This window comes from Vitis riparia, chromosome 18, assembly GCF_004353265.1.
Source record: "Vitis riparia cultivar Riparia Gloire de Montpellier isolate 1030 chromosome 18, EGFV_Vit.rip_1.0, whole genome shotgun sequence".
NCBI lineage: Eukaryota > Viridiplantae > Streptophyta > Magnoliopsida > Vitales > Vitaceae > Vitis > Vitis riparia.
The window spans coordinates 10451334-10472287 of NC_048448.1; the positions used below are offsets into that span (position 1 = coordinate 10451334).

Sequence of the window (20954 nt, forward strand, 5' to 3'; positions counted from 1 at the left end):
TAGTTATTTGGGACACAAACGGTAATTTGGGATTATAAATTTTTTTTCTTGAAAAGCTCTTAATTTTTGGGAATGTTTGTTTATTTGTGGCCCTACTACGTCAGATTTGGTACAGACCGTCAACATGTATGGTATAATTGTGTGATTGAATCCTTTGGTCCCCACAAAAATTTATTTTTGAACACAGTTGAATTAGTGCATTTATGAATTTAATAAAAAGAAAATATTGGGATCATCCACGACCTGTTCCTTGGAAGGAAAAATGATTAAAGAAAAAAAAACGTGTGACGTGCTCTTACTACCTGCTGTACTTTAGGAGGCGCATCCACTGAAATTTGTACTATAGAATATTTTGACAATATTTAGGACCAAATACCAAGGAGCGAAAATTAGATGAGCATTTTTGCGGCATGCTAGGAAAGAATCAACGACGATTCTGGGTTTGTTTATGAATTCGGTCTTGACTATGTAACGTACCCAAATATGGACGTATCATGTAATTCTCACCCGTTTTGAGGAACAATGATTTTCCACCGGAAACTTCTGTTGGACCCCATCCTGAGGTTTACAGCATAAATAATTTTAATTTAATTGAAAATTTCAACCCAAGCCTTTCATATTTAACTGCTAAAATCGCAGCTTCTAGAATTATTAAATTGAGCTTTGGGTATCATTTTTTTATATATATAAGAAACGGACCAAACATAATCAGCTTGCATCCACGTTGGTGGGAAGCAGCATTCAATAAACCAAAAAGAGAGAAAAAGGGAGAGAGAGAGAGGAGGCTTGACGTGGATTCCGTATAATTGCCCATCCATATTGAAGGTGTGGGCCGCTCACCGTCGTCAAGGGCGAGGCACCGTTGTCTCCAAAGTATTGTTCTGGCGCAGGACATAATTTGCATCAGAGTCGTATAGCCCTATCTGTATGGCTCCATGAACACAAATTAATCGGATGTTATATATCATTGGATGATAAACATTAATTATAACAGACATTAAATATATTGATTTATGCAATTATTATGAGACAAAACATCAATTTTTAAATTTTATCAAGACATAATAGCTCTTATGACCCACCAATTGTTAATATTAAAGATGTTAATGTATAATCAAATACACCATCAAGATGTCTGAGAAGACGTTACATCTTATTAAAGATAAATAGTCATTTTTTACTGTCATTTTTTTAAAAACACTTATCTTGTTCAAGTCATTACTCTATCACTTGATAGTTTTGAAAGGGTGTACTCGAAAATCCCATTTGGACATTCTTTATACAGATCGAACCGCCGTGTACAGTTCGGAGTACTCTACTTTCGTTGGTCGTGCACCAACAAAGGGGTCGCTGCCAAGGTGCACAATCAAGATCTTGGAAGGATTTATCTAGCGCAGGTCCATCATTGATTAGCGTAGCGGGATTGCCGCAAATGGGTCACTTTTAAAAATAGTTCATGAATAAGCTAAAAGCACTAGTTGTTTAAGCCTCCTATATGACGGTCAAATGACTTTATCATGAAATTAACCCAAACAGAAATTATACAAGATTTTATCACAGATGAATGGCAATGAGTCAATGCACGTCTCATGTATCGAAATGGTGCACAAGTGAAAAGGAGGCGGCCAGCCTAGTGTCGACCAGTCAAATTGGTGTCAAAGCTCTTGATCCATAAAGCAAAACCATCCAGAGAATCGGCCCCATAAAGCGATTCCTTGAATCTCAAGGAACGGCTAAAAGACAACAAGTAATGAATGGGAGGGCCCCGGGTTGACTTAAGCTTCATTTTATTTTATTTTTCTGTTTCTCACTTTCTCCTTTTCAAATTTTAAAATAAAATTAAAAAGTGCCGACTGTGGTGAGGATAATGAAATAACCCTGGTTTTAGAAGCACGAGTAATGTACCTGCACGAGCCAGCCGTCTAGATGATAACCCAGGATGGCCGTGTTAGGTTAACGCGGTCCATGCAAATCCAAAGGAATATTTTCTGCCATGAACAATTACCAACTAAGCCAACCAAAGGATGACAAGTGGAGGCTCGATGGAGTGTATATGCACGCAAACATTCCAGAGGGAAGATTGATGAATCTGTGTGCTGACACCGACCTTTTCTTTTCTCCTCTTCAGCACTCCACAGTCTCACCTCCTCATACTTCATGGTTCATCCTGGGCCTATCATGGCATACCTGGACTTCCTAATGCGGATATCCAGGCTCGGCCCGGAACAATTAATGGGCCTAGAAGAATGGGACCGGCCCAGCAGATCCTTGAAAACTTGTCGGCACAGAGGAAGAGACGCTGGGCTGTGAAAATGGCGGTCGCGGAAACCAGCGACCGCTTGTCTGCGTTCCTGAGCTCAGGCATATACCGACTGGAGAGCAGCAATGCCGTGTTCATAGATCCGGTTCGTGTCCTAAACCGTTCATATTCCCGATTTAGGGTGTCTCCGTCTATGTATTATTCTCGTTTCTTCGATTCCAAACACGAGGATCAGGAATCTAGGTTTTCTTCGAACTCAAGAAAGCGGAAACGCAAGGAGAAACAACCTCACGCTCTTAACGAGAGAGAGCGATCAGCTGATGAACGACACCAGGTGAGTTTCGATTTATGGTCAGTTTTTTGTTTCCCTGAAAATGTAAGAAGGAAGATAAATAAATATTTTGAATTCTATTCTTCTCAACGACCAAATGGAGGTTTTAGGGCTTCTTCGACTATTGAGCATATCTAAGATGAGGTGATTATTACTGTATTCCCTTGTAGGAAGCAAGGCCTTTGCTGTTGAAGGCACATGAATCTTTATTGGAAGCTACTGATCTTTTATCGGTTATCTGCAATTTAAGGAATGATGTATGTTCTTTAACAGAGAGCGAAGAATCATTGCCGATAGTTGAACAGTCTTTTGTGGAGCTTGGAAGGGTTTGGCAAGCCCCTTTGTACGAGATAATTCTTCACTTTCATCAACATTGCAAGCCTTCCGGCGATGCAAGTTTGTAGCTCAAGTCCTATGTCCTTACTCTTTAATTCTATCACTGCCGTCATTTTCAATTATGTAATCTTTTGAAATTCAGCTTCCCATATCCCAATCTCTTTTAACCTTTTTTCAGGTTCCCCTCTCATACAGTATAAAGAAGAAAGGGTTATCCCAATATTTAACAACTTAGTTGTTAATGAGACAAGTGATAATGTTGAGGCTGAATTTCTGAACAGCCGATATGTAATTCCCAGAGAGAGCTGTTTCTACATGGTATGATTGATATTGAGTTTTTCACTAGTTATAGTCCCAAAGGGTCAAAGACTTTTGCTAATTGATTCTCTTCCTAATTCTGATGTCTAGGGTCTCATTTTATTTCCTTTTGTATGCTTAAGTATTTAGATTAATTGAGTCTCTTACAAGTTTTCTAATGTTTTTTTGTTGTAATATGGAAGTCGGATTTAAGGCAGATTCACAACCTGATTCCTGGTATGTATCTCGTATTCAACTCGTATATATTTTGAGTCTGGTACTGAATTTGTAAGCTGTGTTTAGATCTCACGTTCTCCTTAAATATAATTATGAGCAGTCAAATGGAATAATTATTGATGAACATTTGTGCTTATTCAAGGGGACATAACACCATGTAATACTGTTTCTAGACCTCTTAATGAACCCACAGGCGTGTCCGATGAAGCTTGGCTGCATCACCTCTTGATACTCTTGTTATTCAGTTAAATGATGTTATCACCTATGTTGTAGCTTATTGTAACTTTGCATGTACTAGTGGCTGCTTCACAAGATATATGATGCCGAATCCATTGGTCTGTTGTAAACATCCTCAATTTGTTAATCATGCGCTTCACCCATTGACACTCATATGTGCTTTACCCTAGTCCCACCATTGTCGTCCGATGTTGGTGGCTTTGGTACAGTGGTCTCTTTTCATGAAAAATTTGCAGTTTCATAATAGTCCATTAATTTCCAGATGAAGTATTAGTTAATGCAACAAAGCTGAGTTCTACAAATGTTCATTAATTCTTTTGTGCAGCTGAATCCGATTGTGGCTTCAGTCTTATAGTGATTGATCCACCTTGGGAAAACAAAAGTGCCAGTCAGAAATTGGTGTACGTATTCATATTCTTCAGCCATTCAGATGTTTTTTCTAGCTTCACAAATACACTTTGGTTGGATAACCCTTCTTTGAGTTTTTTGTAAACACAGTTTCGAGAGGTCAATAAGTTCCTTAAAAAAGGGTAGAAACCACTTTAAAGGGTACTTCATATGAACCGCCATGGATCCCCATTTTTAGAGTTCATATTGAAAACATTATATACGTCTGCCACACTGCCTTGAAGGAACACTAATTGAATGATGATTTTCTAGAGGTTCCCTAAAATTGTTGGATCACCCATTCAGGAAAAGATCTCCTATTTTAGTTTAAAACTTGGAGAGTACACTCTGTCTAATCTAATGGAATGGTCAGCAGTCTCCATACCTGACAACTTCAGGAAAAATCATGGAACTCTGTAATTTGTATTTCATCTTGAATAAACTGAATAGAAGCTTAGACACATTACAGTTCTGTCTGCCATAAAATTGCTCTAAGTTATATTACAAATTGTAATTTTTGTCATCCACAACTGGTCTTTTTATATTGTACTTTGAAAGCATATCCTTTTACAAGTTTCATGTTTAGTAGTTGTAAATTTGTATTCTACTATTTATGTTGCAATATCGGTTCCTCATCATTGTAGGTACTCAACTTTGCCGAACCGTTACTTCTTATCCCTTCCCATTAAGAAACTTACTCACACTGAAGGAGCACTTATAGCACTATGGGTGACCAACAGGGAGAAATTGAGAGGTTTTGTTGAGAAAGAACTATTCCCAGCATGGGGAGTCAGTTATGCAGCTACCTTTTACTGGTTGAAGGTGCTTTTCTTCCTTCTTAATTGATGTGACAGTGCAAAACTGTAAGTTATCATGCACAGAGTTCTGATTGTACACAAGTCTTGCAGGTGAAATTAGATGGCTCTTTGATCAGTGACTTAGATCTCTTTCATCATAGACCGTATGAATGCCTCCTCCTTGGCTACTGTCATGGGGAGGTAAGTCTATGCAGTGGCAGTACCTAAGCTTTGATTGTTGAAGGAGCTTTCATTTGGAATGATTAAAGATGCTTGTTTTTGGTTAATGCTGTTGGGATTTTTTTGCAGGGGATGGATTCAGAATACCAATCAAGATTGAAACCTCTACAAGATAATCAAGTCATTATTAGCATCCCAGGGGATTATTCGAGGAAGCCCCCAATAGGAGGTATTTGATTTTTAAGATTTAAATATGTGCCATTGTCTTCATCTCTTTGAATTGCGTGATTACATCACTCTTGTGGTTGGTTAGCTCCCTTAGAGGAATAAGGACTTATTCTTAATAAATGGAGAACAGATTTTAATCTTGAAGTGAACTTTTTATATTTCATTATTTTGTTGCTTCCTTTGAGAAATAAGGACTTCTTATTCTTCTTTCCTTTGAAATTTTTAGAGTTGCTTATGGAGTATGTACCAGAGCTCAAGCCAGCTCGATGTATTGAACTATTTGCTAGAGAAATGCAGGCTGGATGGATTTCTTGGGGCAATGAACCCCTCCACTTTCAGGAGTTGAGATATTTTAGAGGCACTAGGGAAAAGGGATAATGCATCAGGACAAAGGCCTCATTTTTTGGGAACTATATGAGACCCAAAACCATGGCATCCATCTGAGGTGCCTGCTTCAACTAAGTTATGACTCCTGGCACTGCTGAAATCCCATCCCATGGATCAGTAAGATCAGTAAGGTGCCATACGCAGCTTCATCTTTGAACATGGGATGCTAGGATGGCTTGGACCAGTCCAACTGGTGCTAACTGCAAACTTCAAGGATGTTCCATCAGAATACCATGATGAAGTGGAATCAACTCAGGGTTAATGAAAGTGTTCTCTTGATGCCAAGGACTCGAGGAGTGTAGTGATACAGCAACTCTGCTTGACAGGGACTTGAACCATAAAGGTATTTCAAATGCCGATCCTCCCATTTCATCGTTTTGAAAATTTTTTCCCTTTTTTGGATGTGGGTTGGGGGAATCTGTAGGTATGAGCTAAGCTTCCATTAGGTTTGATTCTTGGAAAATATATGCATGAACTGGATTTCTTGGTATCCCATATTGGAATAGGCATGGCAAATCCATGAGGAAATGCATAAGATGCCTTTAAAGAAAAATGCAAGATGTTAACCAAATGAATTTAATGTGCTGTTAATGTGGTTCGTGAATTTAGGAGCATTTAATTCATCACAATAATGATCTATTAACAACTTGGATAAAGTCATAGTAATACTACTAGGTTAGGGATCAATGAAGGGAAAAATAAATCTTTCATCAAAATAGAAGGAAAATATTATGAAAAAATAATCAAACTGTATCATAAATGTCAAAACCAAATTTAAAAAAAATATATATCAAGACTTCAAAGTCACAAAAAATAAAATAATATCACTTTGGGAAATATGGTAGAAGTAATTAATCAAATTTACCATGCTACAGAAATCATAATGACCAAACTTACAAAATTCATTAGAGAAAAAATAAAAAAATAAAAGAACATAAAAAATAAAAGAAAACAAATAGAAAAAATAATCAGAAATTAAAATTCATAAAAAAGAAAAAAAAAAAAGGGGGGGGGACATTGTAGTGAGTCTAGTGACATGGGAAGCGGATGGGAAACAATTTTCAAAATAAGGTGAAATTCCATGGAATATGAAAATAAGGACATAGTCAATGACATGAGAATGTCAATCACTTTATTTTATAATGTAAAGATCAATCATTTGTCCTCCGCATTTTATTTTATTTGTCTCACACAATACAAATAAATTAATGAAATATTTATTTATTCCTTTCTCCGAGGATTAAGGGTGGGTGTTGCCGTGTTGGGGCTTTTCTTTTTCTTTTTCTGTGCTTTAAGGTGCTTTTTATATACGTCTTCTTCTACTTAGGAGTGTTCTTATGACGTTTTTAATTTTTAATGTATTTATTTTTATTTATAAAAAAAAATATTCTTTTCTCCGACACAATAAAAATAAATTAGGGGAAATTCTATATGTTCAACGTATTCAAATGATAGTAAACTCTTGAGAACATTCCAACACTTTCAAATGAAGCCCTTGAGGTATAGTTGTAGAAAAATTGCATATAAGAGTCAATTTAGAATATATTTGATAATGATCTTAGGAAGTGTTTATTACATTTTTAATACTTGAAATATTAAAATTTTTAATATTAGAAATATTAAAAATACTTCTTAAAATCGTTGTCAAACACCCGATAATCTATATTGTAGATGAATTAATGATATCATGTTACATGTACATGAAATAATAACATATGTCATGTGTATATTCACGTGATTCCTTATTGAAACATGTAGTAATAAGTACACGTGTTGTGCTAAGTGGTTCATCGTCCTTTCAATCCAATTGAAATGAGCTTAGCCGCATTTGAGCCAATCTTATCAGGCCCTCAATTCTTGCTATCAAAATCAAAACTAATGAATTATTGGACAAGTCAAGGTCTACCGTTAAAATAAAATAAATTGTGAATAAAAACCAACATTCTACATAAATAAAAAATAAAATAAAATTTTGAAAATAAATAAATATATATTTGTTTTTCAAATTCATCAAATAAACCAAAAATCAAAAAATAAAGTGTGATATAATTAGACTAGATTTAATTAACAAGATAATATAGGATAAGATATGAATATATTAGAATATCATATTTAATTGACATGATATCTTAAAGTAGTGTATGTAATGACATATGTTCTGTTATACTTATATTTTGTTTGTGAAATATCAGAGCTTATAAAGTTTTAGCATTTATTTATATCCATATTCACTTTGCCTTTACCTTTGAAAAAGCCAAATCGAAGAATTAGATATAGAAAAATATATATAAAATAAAATAAATAAACAAATATAGATTTTTTTTAACAGGAGTCAATATTTTATTTTAAAATTTTTAGTTTTTTAGTTTTAATTGTATTTTCATCCTTTATTTTATTGTTAAGGGCAAATAAGAGAGTTTTTATTCCAGTTCTAATGAAAATCGATAAGAAGATAAAGATGTTTGAATAAAAGCGTTAGATTAGTGTAAAATTATCATGTGAGATCAATAAAATTGCAAGGCATAGCATAACGGAGGCTCTAAATGATCGAGTTTAAACAATACTGTAACTGTTTGTTGACAGAATTGAACTCAACAAAATCACAGGACATGCTATTATTTTGTGAACTTTTCATCTTTCTATGAAGCAATTGGTACACCCAGTTCCTATGCCAATGAAAGATTACATATTATTATTATTATTATCTATATAATGCAAAGGGAAAGAGAAGAGGCCCACCTGCTATTCTCCTGGCACAGAGCGAGAAACGAATTGACTGCCCTGTGTCTCAGGCTTCAATGGATTTGGTGCCCAGCACCCACTATTGCTACGCCATATAAATATTCAAGTGTAAGGGTCTTGTAAACAAATGACTGCCCGTTAATTTTGCCGGTAAGCGATATAATCAGCAAGCGCAATCAAAGGCGCTGCCTTCTCCAAATCAAATCCAGAAAGCTGTTCCTTTGCTTCCTTGTTGAGATTCTCTGCAAATTCTCTTGATTTCTCCAGCCCCATTAGTTTGGGGTAGGTTGCCTTATCGGTTACCAAATCCTTGCCTGCCGTCTTCCCCAGTTCCTGAGATGATTTGGTGACATCAAGAATGTCATCCACCACTTGAAACAGTAGCCCAACCTGCCTCGCATACTTTCTCAATTTCTCCACCTCCTCATCGCTCCCACCTCCCAGTAAGGCCCCAAGAACCACCGCTGCCTCCAGCAATGCCGCGGTCTTGTGTATGTGTATGAACTCCAGTTGGTCTAGCCCCACATCGGACTGTCCTGTACTGCTTATATCCACCACCTGCCCTGCAACTAGCCCCTCTGCTCCAATGGATTTCGCCAATTCACCCACTGCTGCCACAATTCTGGATGACGGAACCCCGCTTGTGGCAGTCGCAATGTGCTCGAATGCGAATGCCAGAAGAGAATCACCGGCCAGAACGGCGACGTCTTCCCCGAAGACTTTGTGGTTGGTCGGCTTTCCTCGCCGGAGGTCGTCGTTGTCCATACAGGGGAGGTCGTCGTGAATCAGAGACATAGTGTGAATCATTTCGACCGCACAAGCCGCCGGCATGGCGTTGGACTCATCCCCGCCCACGAGCTCGCAAGCGGCTAAACAGAGAGCCGGCCGGACACGCTTGCCGCCGGCGAGGAGAGAGTAGCGCATTGCTTCATAGATTTTGATAGGGCTTTTCACGTAAACAGCCTCGTCCAAGGCTTTATGCACCGAACTGGCCTTCTGAATCATGTAATCCTTGAAACTGAAGGGCGTTTCCTTCTGGGTGGGGCCCTTCCCCTCCTTCACAGAGTCCTCCTTTGTGATAATCGCAAAAACCGCACCATGCAAATGTGGCGTCTTTGTTCCCACTCTCACAGATGATGTGCAACCAGGTCCGGCCCCAATGGGGCCATAGCTCATTCCCAGCGCAGACCCAAATAAGCTTGATTGATTGAAATCACGAACCCATGGTCGATCCACCAAAGTCATCGACCTCATCTTATCGTCTTTTATCAGAGGACAAAACCGACAACACCCACCACTTACACACAGACCCTCTCTAATGGTGGAATCGCCCCTAAAACTTCCTCTTCACTTGAGGGGGCAGAGAGTAAAGGAGCGGGTGGAAGTGAGCAATTGGATTGACAGGCACCTGCCAAAACACGAAGACCCCCGTCCTAAGGATAGGATTTTGGATTAGAAAGCCAAGCCCACCATTACTATAATCCCACCAACCATTTAAAGGCAAGTGTACTCAGTGCTTGGCCGAACAATCCTCCCACGCGCTTCATGTGGCCGTGGTAGGCACAGCCTCAGCAGCACTTCGTTGCATTGAGTCATTGACCTCGTTAAGCGTCTCCGTCTCCATTTGATTCAAGACATGATGACATCGAAGTTATTGCAAAGACCAATAGTGGGCCATCCAACCACATGGCCACCAATTCTCCTGATGGGCCGGTGCGTTTCTAGGCTTGTGTTCCGTACGGGCGTAACGCCGCTCTTAAATTTTCTTTATTGATCTCAAATAAAAACCTCTTTTTCAAATTGAATCACAATTTAATTAAAGTACTTTTCTTTTCACACTCAATAAAATTATTCCATCTATTCTTTTGAAATCATAATTTTATCAAAGGAGGAGGCGTAAGTCATTTGTCTCTTCCCAAAAAACCATTGATAAATTGCCTGCAACGTGTAGCACAAGCTTTTTTATTAACGCCAAAGATTGATTCACTACAAGAAAAGGAAAATTTTAATAACTGAGTGACCCCATATGACAGCTACGTAAGCATCAAAATTGGATAGTTAGTCTAATGGAATTGTCATGGATTACCTAATACGTAAATTATTTCTATCATTGAAAGAAAATTTCCTAAAATTTAAAGATCCCGAGGAGGTTGGCCTTGCCAACCTGGTTTTTATCAAGGTTGAGCATATGTCATATTTGGCATGTTGAATGTAGGATGAATAATATATATTTTGTTATTAATTGGTTCCTTGAATATGGGATGACATAAAATAAAATAGAAATGATATATTTTTTCTTAATTGAAAATAAAATATTTGTAAATTATTATATTTTATATTTAAATAAATGTAAGTTAGGATGTGCAATGTAATATATTATCTATTTTTCTTTTTATGTATTTTTTATGAAAAGTATTAATCGTGTTGATTGAATACTATATTCAATGATATCGTATTTTATTAGAAATGATAAATTATATCCTAAGATATGTATTTTTTATAAAAAAAAAATGATAATTTTATATATATCTATCTTATCTCACCAATCAATTATAGTTGTAATATATTCTAACATATTTAAAAAATGAAATCATGGTTACCTCATATTTTAATTAAAATATTTTTAAAATAAGATGAAATAAAAACCACATTTTAAAAAATCATTTTTAAATAATAAAGTTGAATCCGCTTATCAAATAAATTGTTTTATTTCCATTTTTTTATGGATTTTAATATATTTACAAGCCTTTTATTTTTCAAAATAATAATTTTCAACAAAAGGGTTTTTTATATCTTAGTTTTAAAAATAATTATTTTCTTAATATAAATCTCTAAGAATTCTTATATCTTTTATAAAAATTACTACAAAATAAAGTAAAATAAAATAAAAGGGAAAAAAGTTACTTGAATGTGTTCATGCTATAGAGAAAGGTGTTAGGCTGAAGTACCGCAGACACAGCTTCTCCGGAGAGAAGGAAGGGGGCTGGAGAGAATGATAGTACCTGAGGAGAGATACGAGCGTGGCTGCGTGGGTAAAGAGGTATTTGTTGAAGGGAGAGTGAGAGTGGGTAAAGGCTAAAGAATGTACGTTAAGGTAATAGAGCAAGTGGATTAGAGAAAAGGTTAGGCCATGTTTGCTAATTATTTTTTAAAGTATTTTTTTTCTTTAAAAAAATTGGAAATTATGTTTGATAATTAAAAAATAATTTTATGTTTTTTTAAAAAAAAATTATGATGTTTTCAAAAATATATTTTTAATTGATTTTAATCATTTTCGTTTATTTTTTTAAAGGTTATTTCAAAACATAATCATATGAATATTAAAAATAAACTACTGCATATAAAAATTATTTTGAAAATATGTTTAAAAATATAAATAATGTGTTATAATTATTTAATTTTTAAAATAAAATTTTATTCTATACAATATTTTAAAATAATATTTAAAAATTATTGTAAAAAACTATTTTTTTATAACTATTTTAAAAAATATTTCCCAAACAAAATTTAAATGCTTGGTAAATATTTTATAAAAAGTTAAAAATCACTTATGAAAGTGCATGTTTGGAATATGATTTTATTAGACATTGAAATGGTTTTAGGTTATTTCATCGAAAGAATCAAATCATCCCCAGTTTATAGAATCAACCCTGCACTTTTTTTCATTTGAGAAATACCCATTTTGGTCAAGAATATTCTAATTTTTCTTACAAAAATAACATTTTTTTTTTGTTAAAACACACATATAAATAATAAAAAATTAAAGGGTATTATGTAAAAAAAAAAGTTACTCTTCAAGTTAAAAACAAAAGAGGTTAGTTTTACAAATTTAAAATATTTTCATCATTTTGATTGATTAATCCATTATATTATTGCTTATGATTTTTTACTTGGAAATTACGATAGTTTTGAATATAGTGTCTTCTTTTGAAAATTAACTTTTCTAAGGTCCTACAACAATTTAAAATTTTAAAAATAATTATTTATTTGTTTTCTAATAATATTTATAATTAAAATGTTTACAATCTATGAGTACAAAAATTTTATATCACATCTTCAATATATAAAAATTATTTTTGTGTATTAAATATTATATTAATATTATTTTATGTTTCTAAAATTCTCTTTTATTATAAATTTAAATTTTTTTTAAAATGTGTATTTTTTATTTTAAAAAATAAATTATATATATATATGTGTGTGAAAACTAAATTTTATAATATATTATACCACTTGTTTTATCTTATATCATATCAAAATATGGATGATTATATTAAAAAATATTGATAAAATTTTTGACATAGGATATCAATAAAACAAAAATATCCCAAGGATAAGAAAATAGTATAAAATGATTTTCACATGATTTTTTATTTTATATAATAATAATATATATAATATGAAAATTCTAAAATATATGTAAAAAAAAATCTGAAAAAAGCTCTTTTTCAAATATATGAAAATTATATTTTAAAAATGTTATTTCTAAAATTAAATTTTAATGAAAGTTTTATTAATTACTTTCAACAACGTTAATAAAATGTTATATTATTAATAATAAAATAAAACAGAAAAATAAAAAATAAAACTAAAAAAAAATTTAAATTATAGAAAATGTTTATTTTTACTTAAAATATGACTTATTCAATTATAAAATATAAAAATTAAATTAAATTAGAAAAATCAAAATTCAAAAAGCTATAACTAAAAGTCTATTTAATATGTGTGCTTTTCTTTTTCAATTATTTTTAATGAAAAGAGAAATAGAAAAATATTAAAATATTTTTAATAAATAAATTAAAAGATGAAATAAATGTGATATTTAGAGTTCAAATGGGGTACTAAAAGAGTGAGGATAAAGAAAAAAAAGAAAAAAATATGTAAAAGTAAAAAAAATGAAAAGAATTAGATCTACAAGCATATTTATTTTTCTCTATTTTCACCGCAGAGTAGTTTTATCTTTCATATTTGACATCAACTATGTTAAATATATAAATATATTATTTGGTTTAATTAACCCTAAATCATAATTATCGGATATATCATTTAACTAACCAAATATAGTCTTCTACTCAAAAATCCAAAATGGGCCATGGTAAAAAAAAAAAAAAAATCCATCACGTGAACTTGCCTCCATACTTACTTCCACGTGTATATAAATTATGGCCACGTCTTTGAACCTTTCCATTTTGTTGTCTTATTTTTCTGCATAATGATTATTTCATTAGACACAAAATGTATACATTCATATAATAATGATTTTTTTTTCATATATAAAATTATTTAAATGATTAGTATTCGAATAAAATATTACATAAATAAAATGATAAATAAAACAGAGCTTTAATCTTAAGTCATTAACTTTGAGCCATCTGAAACTCAATTTCCACGTTTACATATGGCATGTAATGATTGATATTTTTTTATTTGACCTGTCACTAGTGAATTAATTAAAAAGAAAAAAGAAAAGAAAAGATCGAATCAAATAAAAGAGACACGGAGCAAAACAAACCAAACGCAACCTTGACATAGAAGAATCGTGGCAAGCGACTATTGGCTAAGGAAGAATCCCGCCCGACCCGCTCAAGGACCAGGGAAGAAAAGAACAGAACAGAAAAAGGAAAAAGAGAGCGAGGACATATAAACGGAGGAGGAAAGATCAGAAGAAAAACTTTTCGGAAAAAGAACACTCTGCTGCCTTACTCTACTTTTCAGCGTGTATTTCCAGAAGGTTCTCTCGCATTCTGCATAGCTTGTTTCCTCTGGAACCCTTAAATTTAGCGTTCTTCATTCGTGTTAATAATGTATTATTTACCGTTTCTTGATTCTTGGACGTTGTGTTTGGTTGCTGGGAAAAGATGGGGAGCAAAAGGACGAAATAGGGTTTTGATTCTTTTGAATGTTAAGAGTCTTCTTCCGTTGGGTGAGATACGGAAAAAAAAACTCTCTCCAGTTGAAACCGATGCAACTATTTGGCTTACCTGGCTCCGGTTTTCATTTTATATTTTGGGAATCGAATAACTAACACTATTAGACTCATAGTTTTGTTTTCATTTTTCTTTTAATGTTCTTAGTTTTCTCGACAACCAAACGGAGCGTTGATGTTTACGTTCTTGATTCTGATGGATTGTAGGGATTTGATTGGCCCTGTGGGAGTTGTTTTTACAATCTTGATTCTTCGTTCTTTTATGTAGCTCATTTCTTCTTCTTTTAGAAATTATCAGCATTCAACATTTGCTGTTAAGTTTTCACACTAGCGGGAGGCTAAACAGTTACGTGGAATATTTCTATAATATACCCTGAGCTTGGTAATTATTCTGCATCTGCAATATCCTTCCGGTTAAGCGAGCACCCACTAATTATCTAGGTTGCTTTTATGAGAATTTGTAGGAAAATGGGAGGGAAAGAAAATGCAGAGGAAATGTGAAAGGAAAGAAAAAAAAAAGTTAGTAAATTATTTTATGTAATTCTTCGTACTCATTTCATTTATTTTCATTCAATTTTTATTGAATAATTTAAAAATGTATAAATTTTTAATTAATTTTAATTACATTTGATTTTCTTTTGTATTTTTCATCGTAAAACCAAATAAGAAGAAACCATTTTCCTTAATATATTGTTTTTATTTTCTTAGTATTTTCCGGAAAGCAAACATAACATTAATATTTTGCTTACCATTTTGCAAATACCAGGGAAAATGTTCTCTAGATTTAGGTGATTGATGATCAGCACTTGGTTGAATTTGTGAGACACTCTTTCTTGATGAAAAATATTCTTAGGCAGTCCTCAATAGTCAATACAACTTCATTGTACCCTTGGTTTGCAAATGAAAATTATATCCCGCCACTTGTATTCTAAACCTCGTGATCGTAGAAGTCAATATGTAGATTGGAGGTCTAATTTTTAAGCAGAGTTTCAAATTGAATTAGTGTATAATGAGCCACTTTTCACTTATCAGGTACAATGAGATAAGTTAGATTTTCAGGTCCCACACTTGTTCTTTTTTCTTATTTCCTTATCTGAGTGGGCAAAACATCAATCATGCAATTTTAGTGACTGGTTATAGTTGGCATACAGTATCCAGAACCTTTGTCCTTGAAGTTTGTATCTTGTTAGTCCATGAACAACTATTTTGGATGACTGTTCTACTGCATTTGTATTTCAAATGGTCCATTGTGTGAGATATTATTGTCACACATGAAACTTGTTCTTAATGGACTACTTTGTTCCTTCTTTAATAGGAATAATGATTAGACTCTTTAAAGAAAAGGAGAAACTGAAGGAAATTGCTGAAAGTTCAGACGGAAGAGCTCCAGTGAAGAAGCTAAGTGCAGGAGAATTACGGCTTCATAAAGGTTTTTTGTCTTATGACTAGTGATGAAAGTTTTTCAATTATTCCCTGTTGATCTTGTAGTGAATGTTTGCTTACATTTCATTTATGCTTCATAAATTGTTGAAAGCACATGTATGTGTGTATCTATGCATAAACAAGTTGGGTTGGTGTGATCATTGTTATTATTATTATGTGGTTAAATGGGAATGAAAATTGACTGCAGTGGAGCAATGGGAATTTTGCATCCTGTGTCAAGTCTAAATGTCTTGATTGACACAACCTTAATGTGGTCTAACTTATGGCTGGGATTTCATCGAATCATCCTGGGAGTCGAAACATTATGATCAAATAGATCTTATGTGTGTGAAGTGAATCTTATTGGAAAGTAAGATATTCAAGGCAGTTTTAAGTTTGTGTTTTCTCCAAAAGGGCGATTATAGCTAGTATTAGGAGTGGAAACGAATGAATTTGGTTTTTTTGGGATGATGATGTTCAAAAACTAGAATGGTGAGTAATTCTAGGAGTGTTATGGTTAGAGTTGACCCTTGTAAATTTAAGTCAAGGGGAGGGCCAGAAGAATTTTCATTTGGAGCATCAACAGCTAAAAATATAGAATTTTCATTTTCTCAGTGACGGCCCAGTGTATTTCCTTGTTATTTCTATGATCAGTTGTAATTATAATCTTTTTCATCTTGTAGATATAAGTGAGTTGAACCTACCTGAATCTTGTGGCATATCATTCCCCAATGGGAAGGATGATCTCTTGAACTTTGAGATCACTATTCGGCCTGATGAAGGATTTTATGGGTAAGTAATCATTTACAAGTACCTTAGAGAATTTGTTCAATGTTAGACAACTTTTATGCTAGTGTGATAATCTAATGGCGTTTAAATACAATTGTCTGGATCTTAGTATAATTGAAATTGTGAATCATTTTTTGAATGCCATTTTTCTGCTTATCACAGAGGTTGGGATTTTGTGTTCTCCTTTGAAGTTCCCCTTATGTACCCTCATGAGGCACCCAAGGTCAAATGCAAGACAAAGGTGGGCAAACCCCAGTAGTCCATTTTTGTTAATGTTCATTCTCCTTTACTAAATTGTACTATGAATCATTTTATCCAGCAAGTAATTGCTAACATTGTGTCCTACCTGCAGGTCTACCATCCTAACATTGACTTGGCAGGAAATGTCTGTCTTAACATTCTTCGGGAGGACTGGAACCCTGTCCTAAACATAAACACTATCATCTATGGGCTGTATCATCTATTCACGGTAGTTCCTATTCTTTTGATGGCAAGTCCAGGGAATTGGCTGATTAAGTCTCTAATTGTGTGTGTTGTATGTGTGCAGCAACCCAGTCACGAAGACCCTCTCAATCCTGATGCAGCTGCACTGTTGAGGGCTTCTTCACAAGGATTTCAAGCTGTTGTGAGACATGTAATGACTAATGGGTATAGAGGAGAGACATATCACCCTCGATTCATGCAGCATATGAAGGCAGCATCCCAACATCAGTCACGACTCAAATAAAGCCACTGCCGTCATGGTCCAATCCTCTAACATGTCTCTGCAACACGATCTTTCATGCAAAACGGTTCAATGGGGGTCTTAATTTTTCAGAATTCATATAAACGAGACCTACAGGAAGCTTGAAAATGGGTTACTCACCTTTTATTTTGATGAACGAACCAGGTCAGACTCTGGGCTTTGGAATTACGCTGGGAGGAGGACAATCATTATACATACTTGTAATTCGATTTTTTGCGTTTGGTGGTTGAGAAATGTGTAGATCTATTAGTTGATGGGACTTCCATCTCTGCCATTCAAGTGTTAAGGGCATTCCGTATCCTTCCTTTTTAACTTGTGCTAAAATTCTGTCAGCTCCTGTCATTCTTTCAGGGCAATCGCATACAAGAGCCATGCCTAATCATTGAACTAGTATTTTCGCATTAGAGTGCTGTGATGTGAGTCAGCAAGTAGGATGAGCCAAAATCAAACCAACCAGATTAGGCAATATTTGCAAGCCCAAAGGCCCAAAACAATCACATGCTTTGTCGATTCCCTTTACCCATCCTTTTTTTTTTTTTTTTTTTTCTGGTCTGGTCTTGGACTCTTGCAAAGGGGAAAGGATTAGTAGTTTAATTGGCCTATAATCTTGAAATGTTCTTGTTGATGAATATACATAACAACTGGGTTGGTGACGCAGAAGGTGGCTGAAATAACTCAATTCGTAAAAAGGGCTTGGTGGGGATCATCCTATTATGTGAAAGCACAATCAATAGTTTTAGGTGGGGGAGGGGTGGGATTTTAGCATGGAGTCCAAAATAGTGACTGCCAAGGCCATCCATTGTCGGTTCTAGTACCAACTATAATTGCGCTACTGTTGGGAATGCTTCAATATTAAAGACACGATGTTTCTGGTTTACAGCAGAGCCACAGCTCCATGTGTGATGACTCTCCAAAAGGGCCAGGACCACAAGTTTATAAGACTTTGATGTCTTAGCTGACAAAACCCTCCCTCCCCACTTCACAATTTCCAGCCTTTTAATTATGTATTCACACACCCACACCCCACTATAAGTTTAAATGCAATTTTGCCATTAAGCAGTAACAATGCCCAAATTCCAGGGCAATAATCATCTGATACCATCCAAGTGCTATTATTTTTTAGCTCTTGAATTGTCATAAAATCATTGAATGCGGAGAAATATGTGACACACTGAATGTTCTGCAACTTTCTATATTAGTTATTTGTTTGTTAGGTTGTCATGTTAGTTAATTATTAACATTGGATGGTAGTGATGACGTTATAAATTAAATATTTGAAATTTAAGTTGAAAACCCTACAACAGAATAAGGCAGTGTGTGACACACATAGACAATGTTTCATTCAGGCATGAACACGTGATGAACAGGTCCACCTTAATCATTCACTCTTTTTAGTCAATAGAAAGTATGCATAAAGGATGAATCTTAGAGCAAGACGCATAAGATCTATTGTACACCTCACCTCATGGTAGCATCTCTTAAAGTAAGCAGTGGGCTATATAGCCAATACGAGGCTACACATACAACGAACCAAAGCACAGGCCTCGTAACCTACTTCACAGTCTTCACTTGCCTTGCCCTTGGTCGTGGGGGTCAAATCCCCTGCGACGCACCCCACCTAGAGATATTCAGTGCGCCGGAAAAATGACGTCAGAGCGGACGCCGACGAGGAGGAAGGCGTCGTGGAAGGAGAGGGAGAACAACATGAGGAGAGAGAGGAGGAGGAGAGCCATAGCGGCAAAGATATATGCGGGCCTCAGGGCTCAGGGCAACTATCGTCTTCCGAAACACTGCGATAACAACGAGGTCCTCAAGGCTCTCTGCTCCGAAGCTGGTTGGACCGTTGAAGATGACGGCACCACCTATCGCAAGGTTCCACTTCTGCCCACTGCTTTCTTTATCTATATTAGATAAGCGCGCCCCACCCCCCTTTACATTTGTTATGAGAAAATAGGTTGCTTTTTTCATTTGATTTTCTTGTTTGGTTCAAGTTTCTGGGTTTTGTCTGGGAATGGTACTTGGTAGCATGTAAAATGCTGTGCTCTTGGGTACAATTTTTGTTTGGAAGATTGGGGTATTATGAGGATTCAATCCCCAAATCTTTGAATTGGAATCTAATGGGTGGATTGATGCTTAAAAGAGCTGATAGATCAATGCGTGTTTTTGATAAGAATTCGTTTACTTGTTTGCTTTCAGGGATGCAAGCCTCCCCCCTCAACTGAGATTGCAGGAACCTCCACAAACAACACTCCCTGCTCTTCCCAGAAACCAAGCCCACCATCTTCCTCCTTTCCAAGCGCAATCGCTTCCTACCAACCCAGTCCCTCATCCTCAAACCTGTCTTTCATGGATGCCAATGCCTCTCTCAATATCCTTCCATTTCTCTACAAGTCTATCCCTTCATCTCTGCCTCCTCTCCGAATATCAAACAGTGCTCCTGTAACCCCACCTATTTCGTCCCCAACCTCCAGAGTTCCCATGCCTAAACCCAACTGGGAGTCCCTTGCCAAAGAATCCATGGCCTCTATCCATCACCATTACCCAATCTTTGCTGCTTCTGCACCAGCAAGCCCTTCTCGCTGTCAGTATATTGCTCCTGCCACTATACCTGAATATGAGGAGTCTGACACCTCAACTGTTGAGTCAGGCCAGTGGGTGAGTTTCCAGACGTTTGCACGCCATCTTGCTCCATTGCCCCCAACCTTCAATCTTATGAAACCTGTGGCTCAGAAAATTTCACCAGATGAAGCAACCAAAGAGAAGGGGATAACTCCCGAGTTGGAAATTGGAAGTGCACAGGTGAAGCCCTGGGAAGGGGAGAGGATTCATGAGGTAGGTTTGGATGATCTGGAGCTTACACTAGGAAGTGGAAAGAGTAGGAGTAAAGGCTAACCCCGAACCTGCTCTGTAAATATGTTAGAACAGAAGGTGGTGATTCCTGGTTTGCTCCATTACATGTAGAAAGTGCAGTTCAGTCTTCATCCAGAAACTCACCCACTGAGAAATGCTGGTCTACAAATGAACTTTGTGGCAGAAGGGATTAGATTTTCATGTGGGGTTTTATTTTTAAATAACTTTGTTTTCTCAATTTAATGTAATCACAAGCATTACACATTGATATTGCTTGGCATTTCTTGTTGCAATCGAGGGTTGTCTCCTTTGTAGACTATGGGAAGATGAGTTAATGAAGTGTTAATTGAATCAACATCATCTTCATGCAGCAGCAATCAACTTCTATCTAATAAGATATTCAGCCCAGTCAAGAGAAAAAAATAACAAATGCATTGTGAAGTCAATCTATCAATTTGGCTATTATTTGCCCATGTGCCCAAAAGGATCACCTTCTGACAACCTGATCACATTGTTTTTAGTCTATGGTCCATCAGGTAGCCACAGAAAATCTAGATTCATGCACAGACACATAACTGCAAAGAAAAAAAAAATGAAAATGAAAATATGAAACAATAAGAGGCTTATGAACTTAAAACGGCTTCATCTTTGGCAAGTATGGAGGAATCTGTTCTTATCTTATCTTATGTCATTTGAGTCATCAAAGCATGTGGGTTCTGCAATCATGTTGTCCTTTGATGTTGTGATTCCCTAATACTGAGACCTCCTCAAAGTTTTCATTATACATATCTACCAGATGTCAT

The 20954-nt window shown here is 35.3% G+C and overlaps 4 protein-coding genes across 5 annotated transcripts; 3 read left to right on the forward strand and 1 right to left on the reverse strand.

Annotated features, from left to right (window-relative positions):
- Positions 1-2111: 2111 nt before the first annotated feature.
- On the forward strand, positions 2112-6281 carry LOC117907450 (methyltransferase-like protein 2). Of its 2 annotated transcripts, XM_034820994.1 has the most exons (9): positions 2119-2594; positions 2762-2987; positions 3106-3245; positions 3428-3461; positions 4024-4099; positions 4730-4907; positions 4994-5083; positions 5192-5291; positions 5517-6281. In XM_034820994.1, the coding sequence occupies exons 1-9, from the start codon at positions 2247-2249 to the stop codon at positions 5666-5668; spliced, it is 1344 nt and encodes a 447-aa protein (XP_034676885.1). In that variant the 5' UTR covers positions 2119-2246; the 3' UTR covers positions 5669-6281. The 2 variants fall into 2 exon arrangements, with proteins under 2 accessions (XP_034676886.1, XP_034676885.1); XM_034820995.1 differs by lacking the exon at positions 4994-5083 and having other exon boundaries at positions 2112-2594.
- A 1895-nt stretch (positions 6282-8176) lies between these two features.
- Positions 8177-9866, reverse strand: LOC117907758 (geranylgeranyl pyrophosphate synthase, chloroplastic-like). The gene has a single exon (XM_034821405.1). It carries the CDS (start codon positions 9671-9673, stop codon positions 8558-8560), a length of 1116 nt encoding a protein of 371 aa, XP_034677296.1. The 5' UTR covers positions 9674-9866; the 3' UTR covers positions 8177-8557.
- Positions 9867-13975: 4109 nt separating this feature from the next.
- On the forward strand, positions 13976-17763 carry LOC117907759 (NEDD8-conjugating enzyme Ubc12-like). The gene is made up of 6 exons (XM_034821406.1): positions 13976-14150; positions 15661-15774; positions 16451-16559; positions 16719-16797; positions 16909-17025; positions 17104-17763. The coding sequence occupies exons 2-6, from the start codon at positions 15666-15668 to the stop codon at positions 17281-17283; spliced, it is 594 nt and encodes a 197-aa protein (XP_034677297.1). The 5' UTR covers positions 13976-14150; positions 15661-15665; the 3' UTR covers positions 17284-17763.
- Positions 17764-18817: 1054 nt separating this feature from the next.
- Positions 18818-20506, forward strand: LOC117907036 (protein BRASSINAZOLE-RESISTANT 1-like). Its single transcript, XM_034820369.1, has 2 exons — positions 18818-19173; positions 19498-20506. The coding sequence occupies exons 1-2, from the start codon at positions 18946-18948 to the stop codon at positions 20191-20193; spliced, it is 924 nt and encodes a 307-aa protein (XP_034676260.1). The 5' UTR covers positions 18818-18945; the 3' UTR covers positions 20194-20506.
- The last annotated feature ends 448 nt before the right edge of the window (positions 20507-20954 follow it).

Excerpts from the sequence above, each read along its gene's own strand:
- LOC117907450 (XM_034820994.1), top strand. The coding sequence starts at position 2,247 with ATGGGACCGGCCCAGCAGATCCTTGAAAACTTGTCGGCACAGAGGAAG. Across the intron at positions 2,595-2,761 it reads CAGCTGATGAACGACACCAG|GAAGCAAGGCCTTTGCTGTT; the intron begins GTGAGTTTCGAT and ends ATTCCCTTGTAG. Across the intron at positions 3,246-3,427 it reads GAGAGAGCTGTTTCTACATG|TCGGATTTAAGGCAGATTCA; the intron begins GTATGATTGATA and ends GTAATATGGAAG.
- LOC117907758 (XM_034821405.1), bottom strand. The coding sequence starts at position 9,673 with ATGAGGTCGATGACTTTGGTGGATCGACCATGGGTTCGTGATTTCAAT.
- LOC117907759 (XM_034821406.1), top strand. The coding sequence starts at position 15,666 with ATGATTAGACTCTTTAAAGAAAAGGAGAAACTGAAGGAAATTGCTGAA. Across the intron at positions 16,560-16,718 it reads CCTGATGAAGGATTTTATGG|AGGTTGGGATTTTGTGTTCT; the intron begins GTAAGTAATCAT and ends TGCTTATCACAG. Across the intron at positions 17,026-17,103 it reads GGCTGTATCATCTATTCACG|CAACCCAGTCACGAAGACCC; the intron begins GTAGTTCCTATT and ends GTATGTGTGCAG.
- LOC117907036 (XM_034820369.1), top strand. The coding sequence starts at position 18,946 with ATGACGTCAGAGCGGACGCCGACGAGGAGGAAGGCGTCGTGGAAGGAG. Across the intron at positions 19,174-19,497 it reads ACGGCACCACCTATCGCAAG|GGATGCAAGCCTCCCCCCTC; the intron begins GTTCCACTTCTG and ends GTTTGCTTTCAG.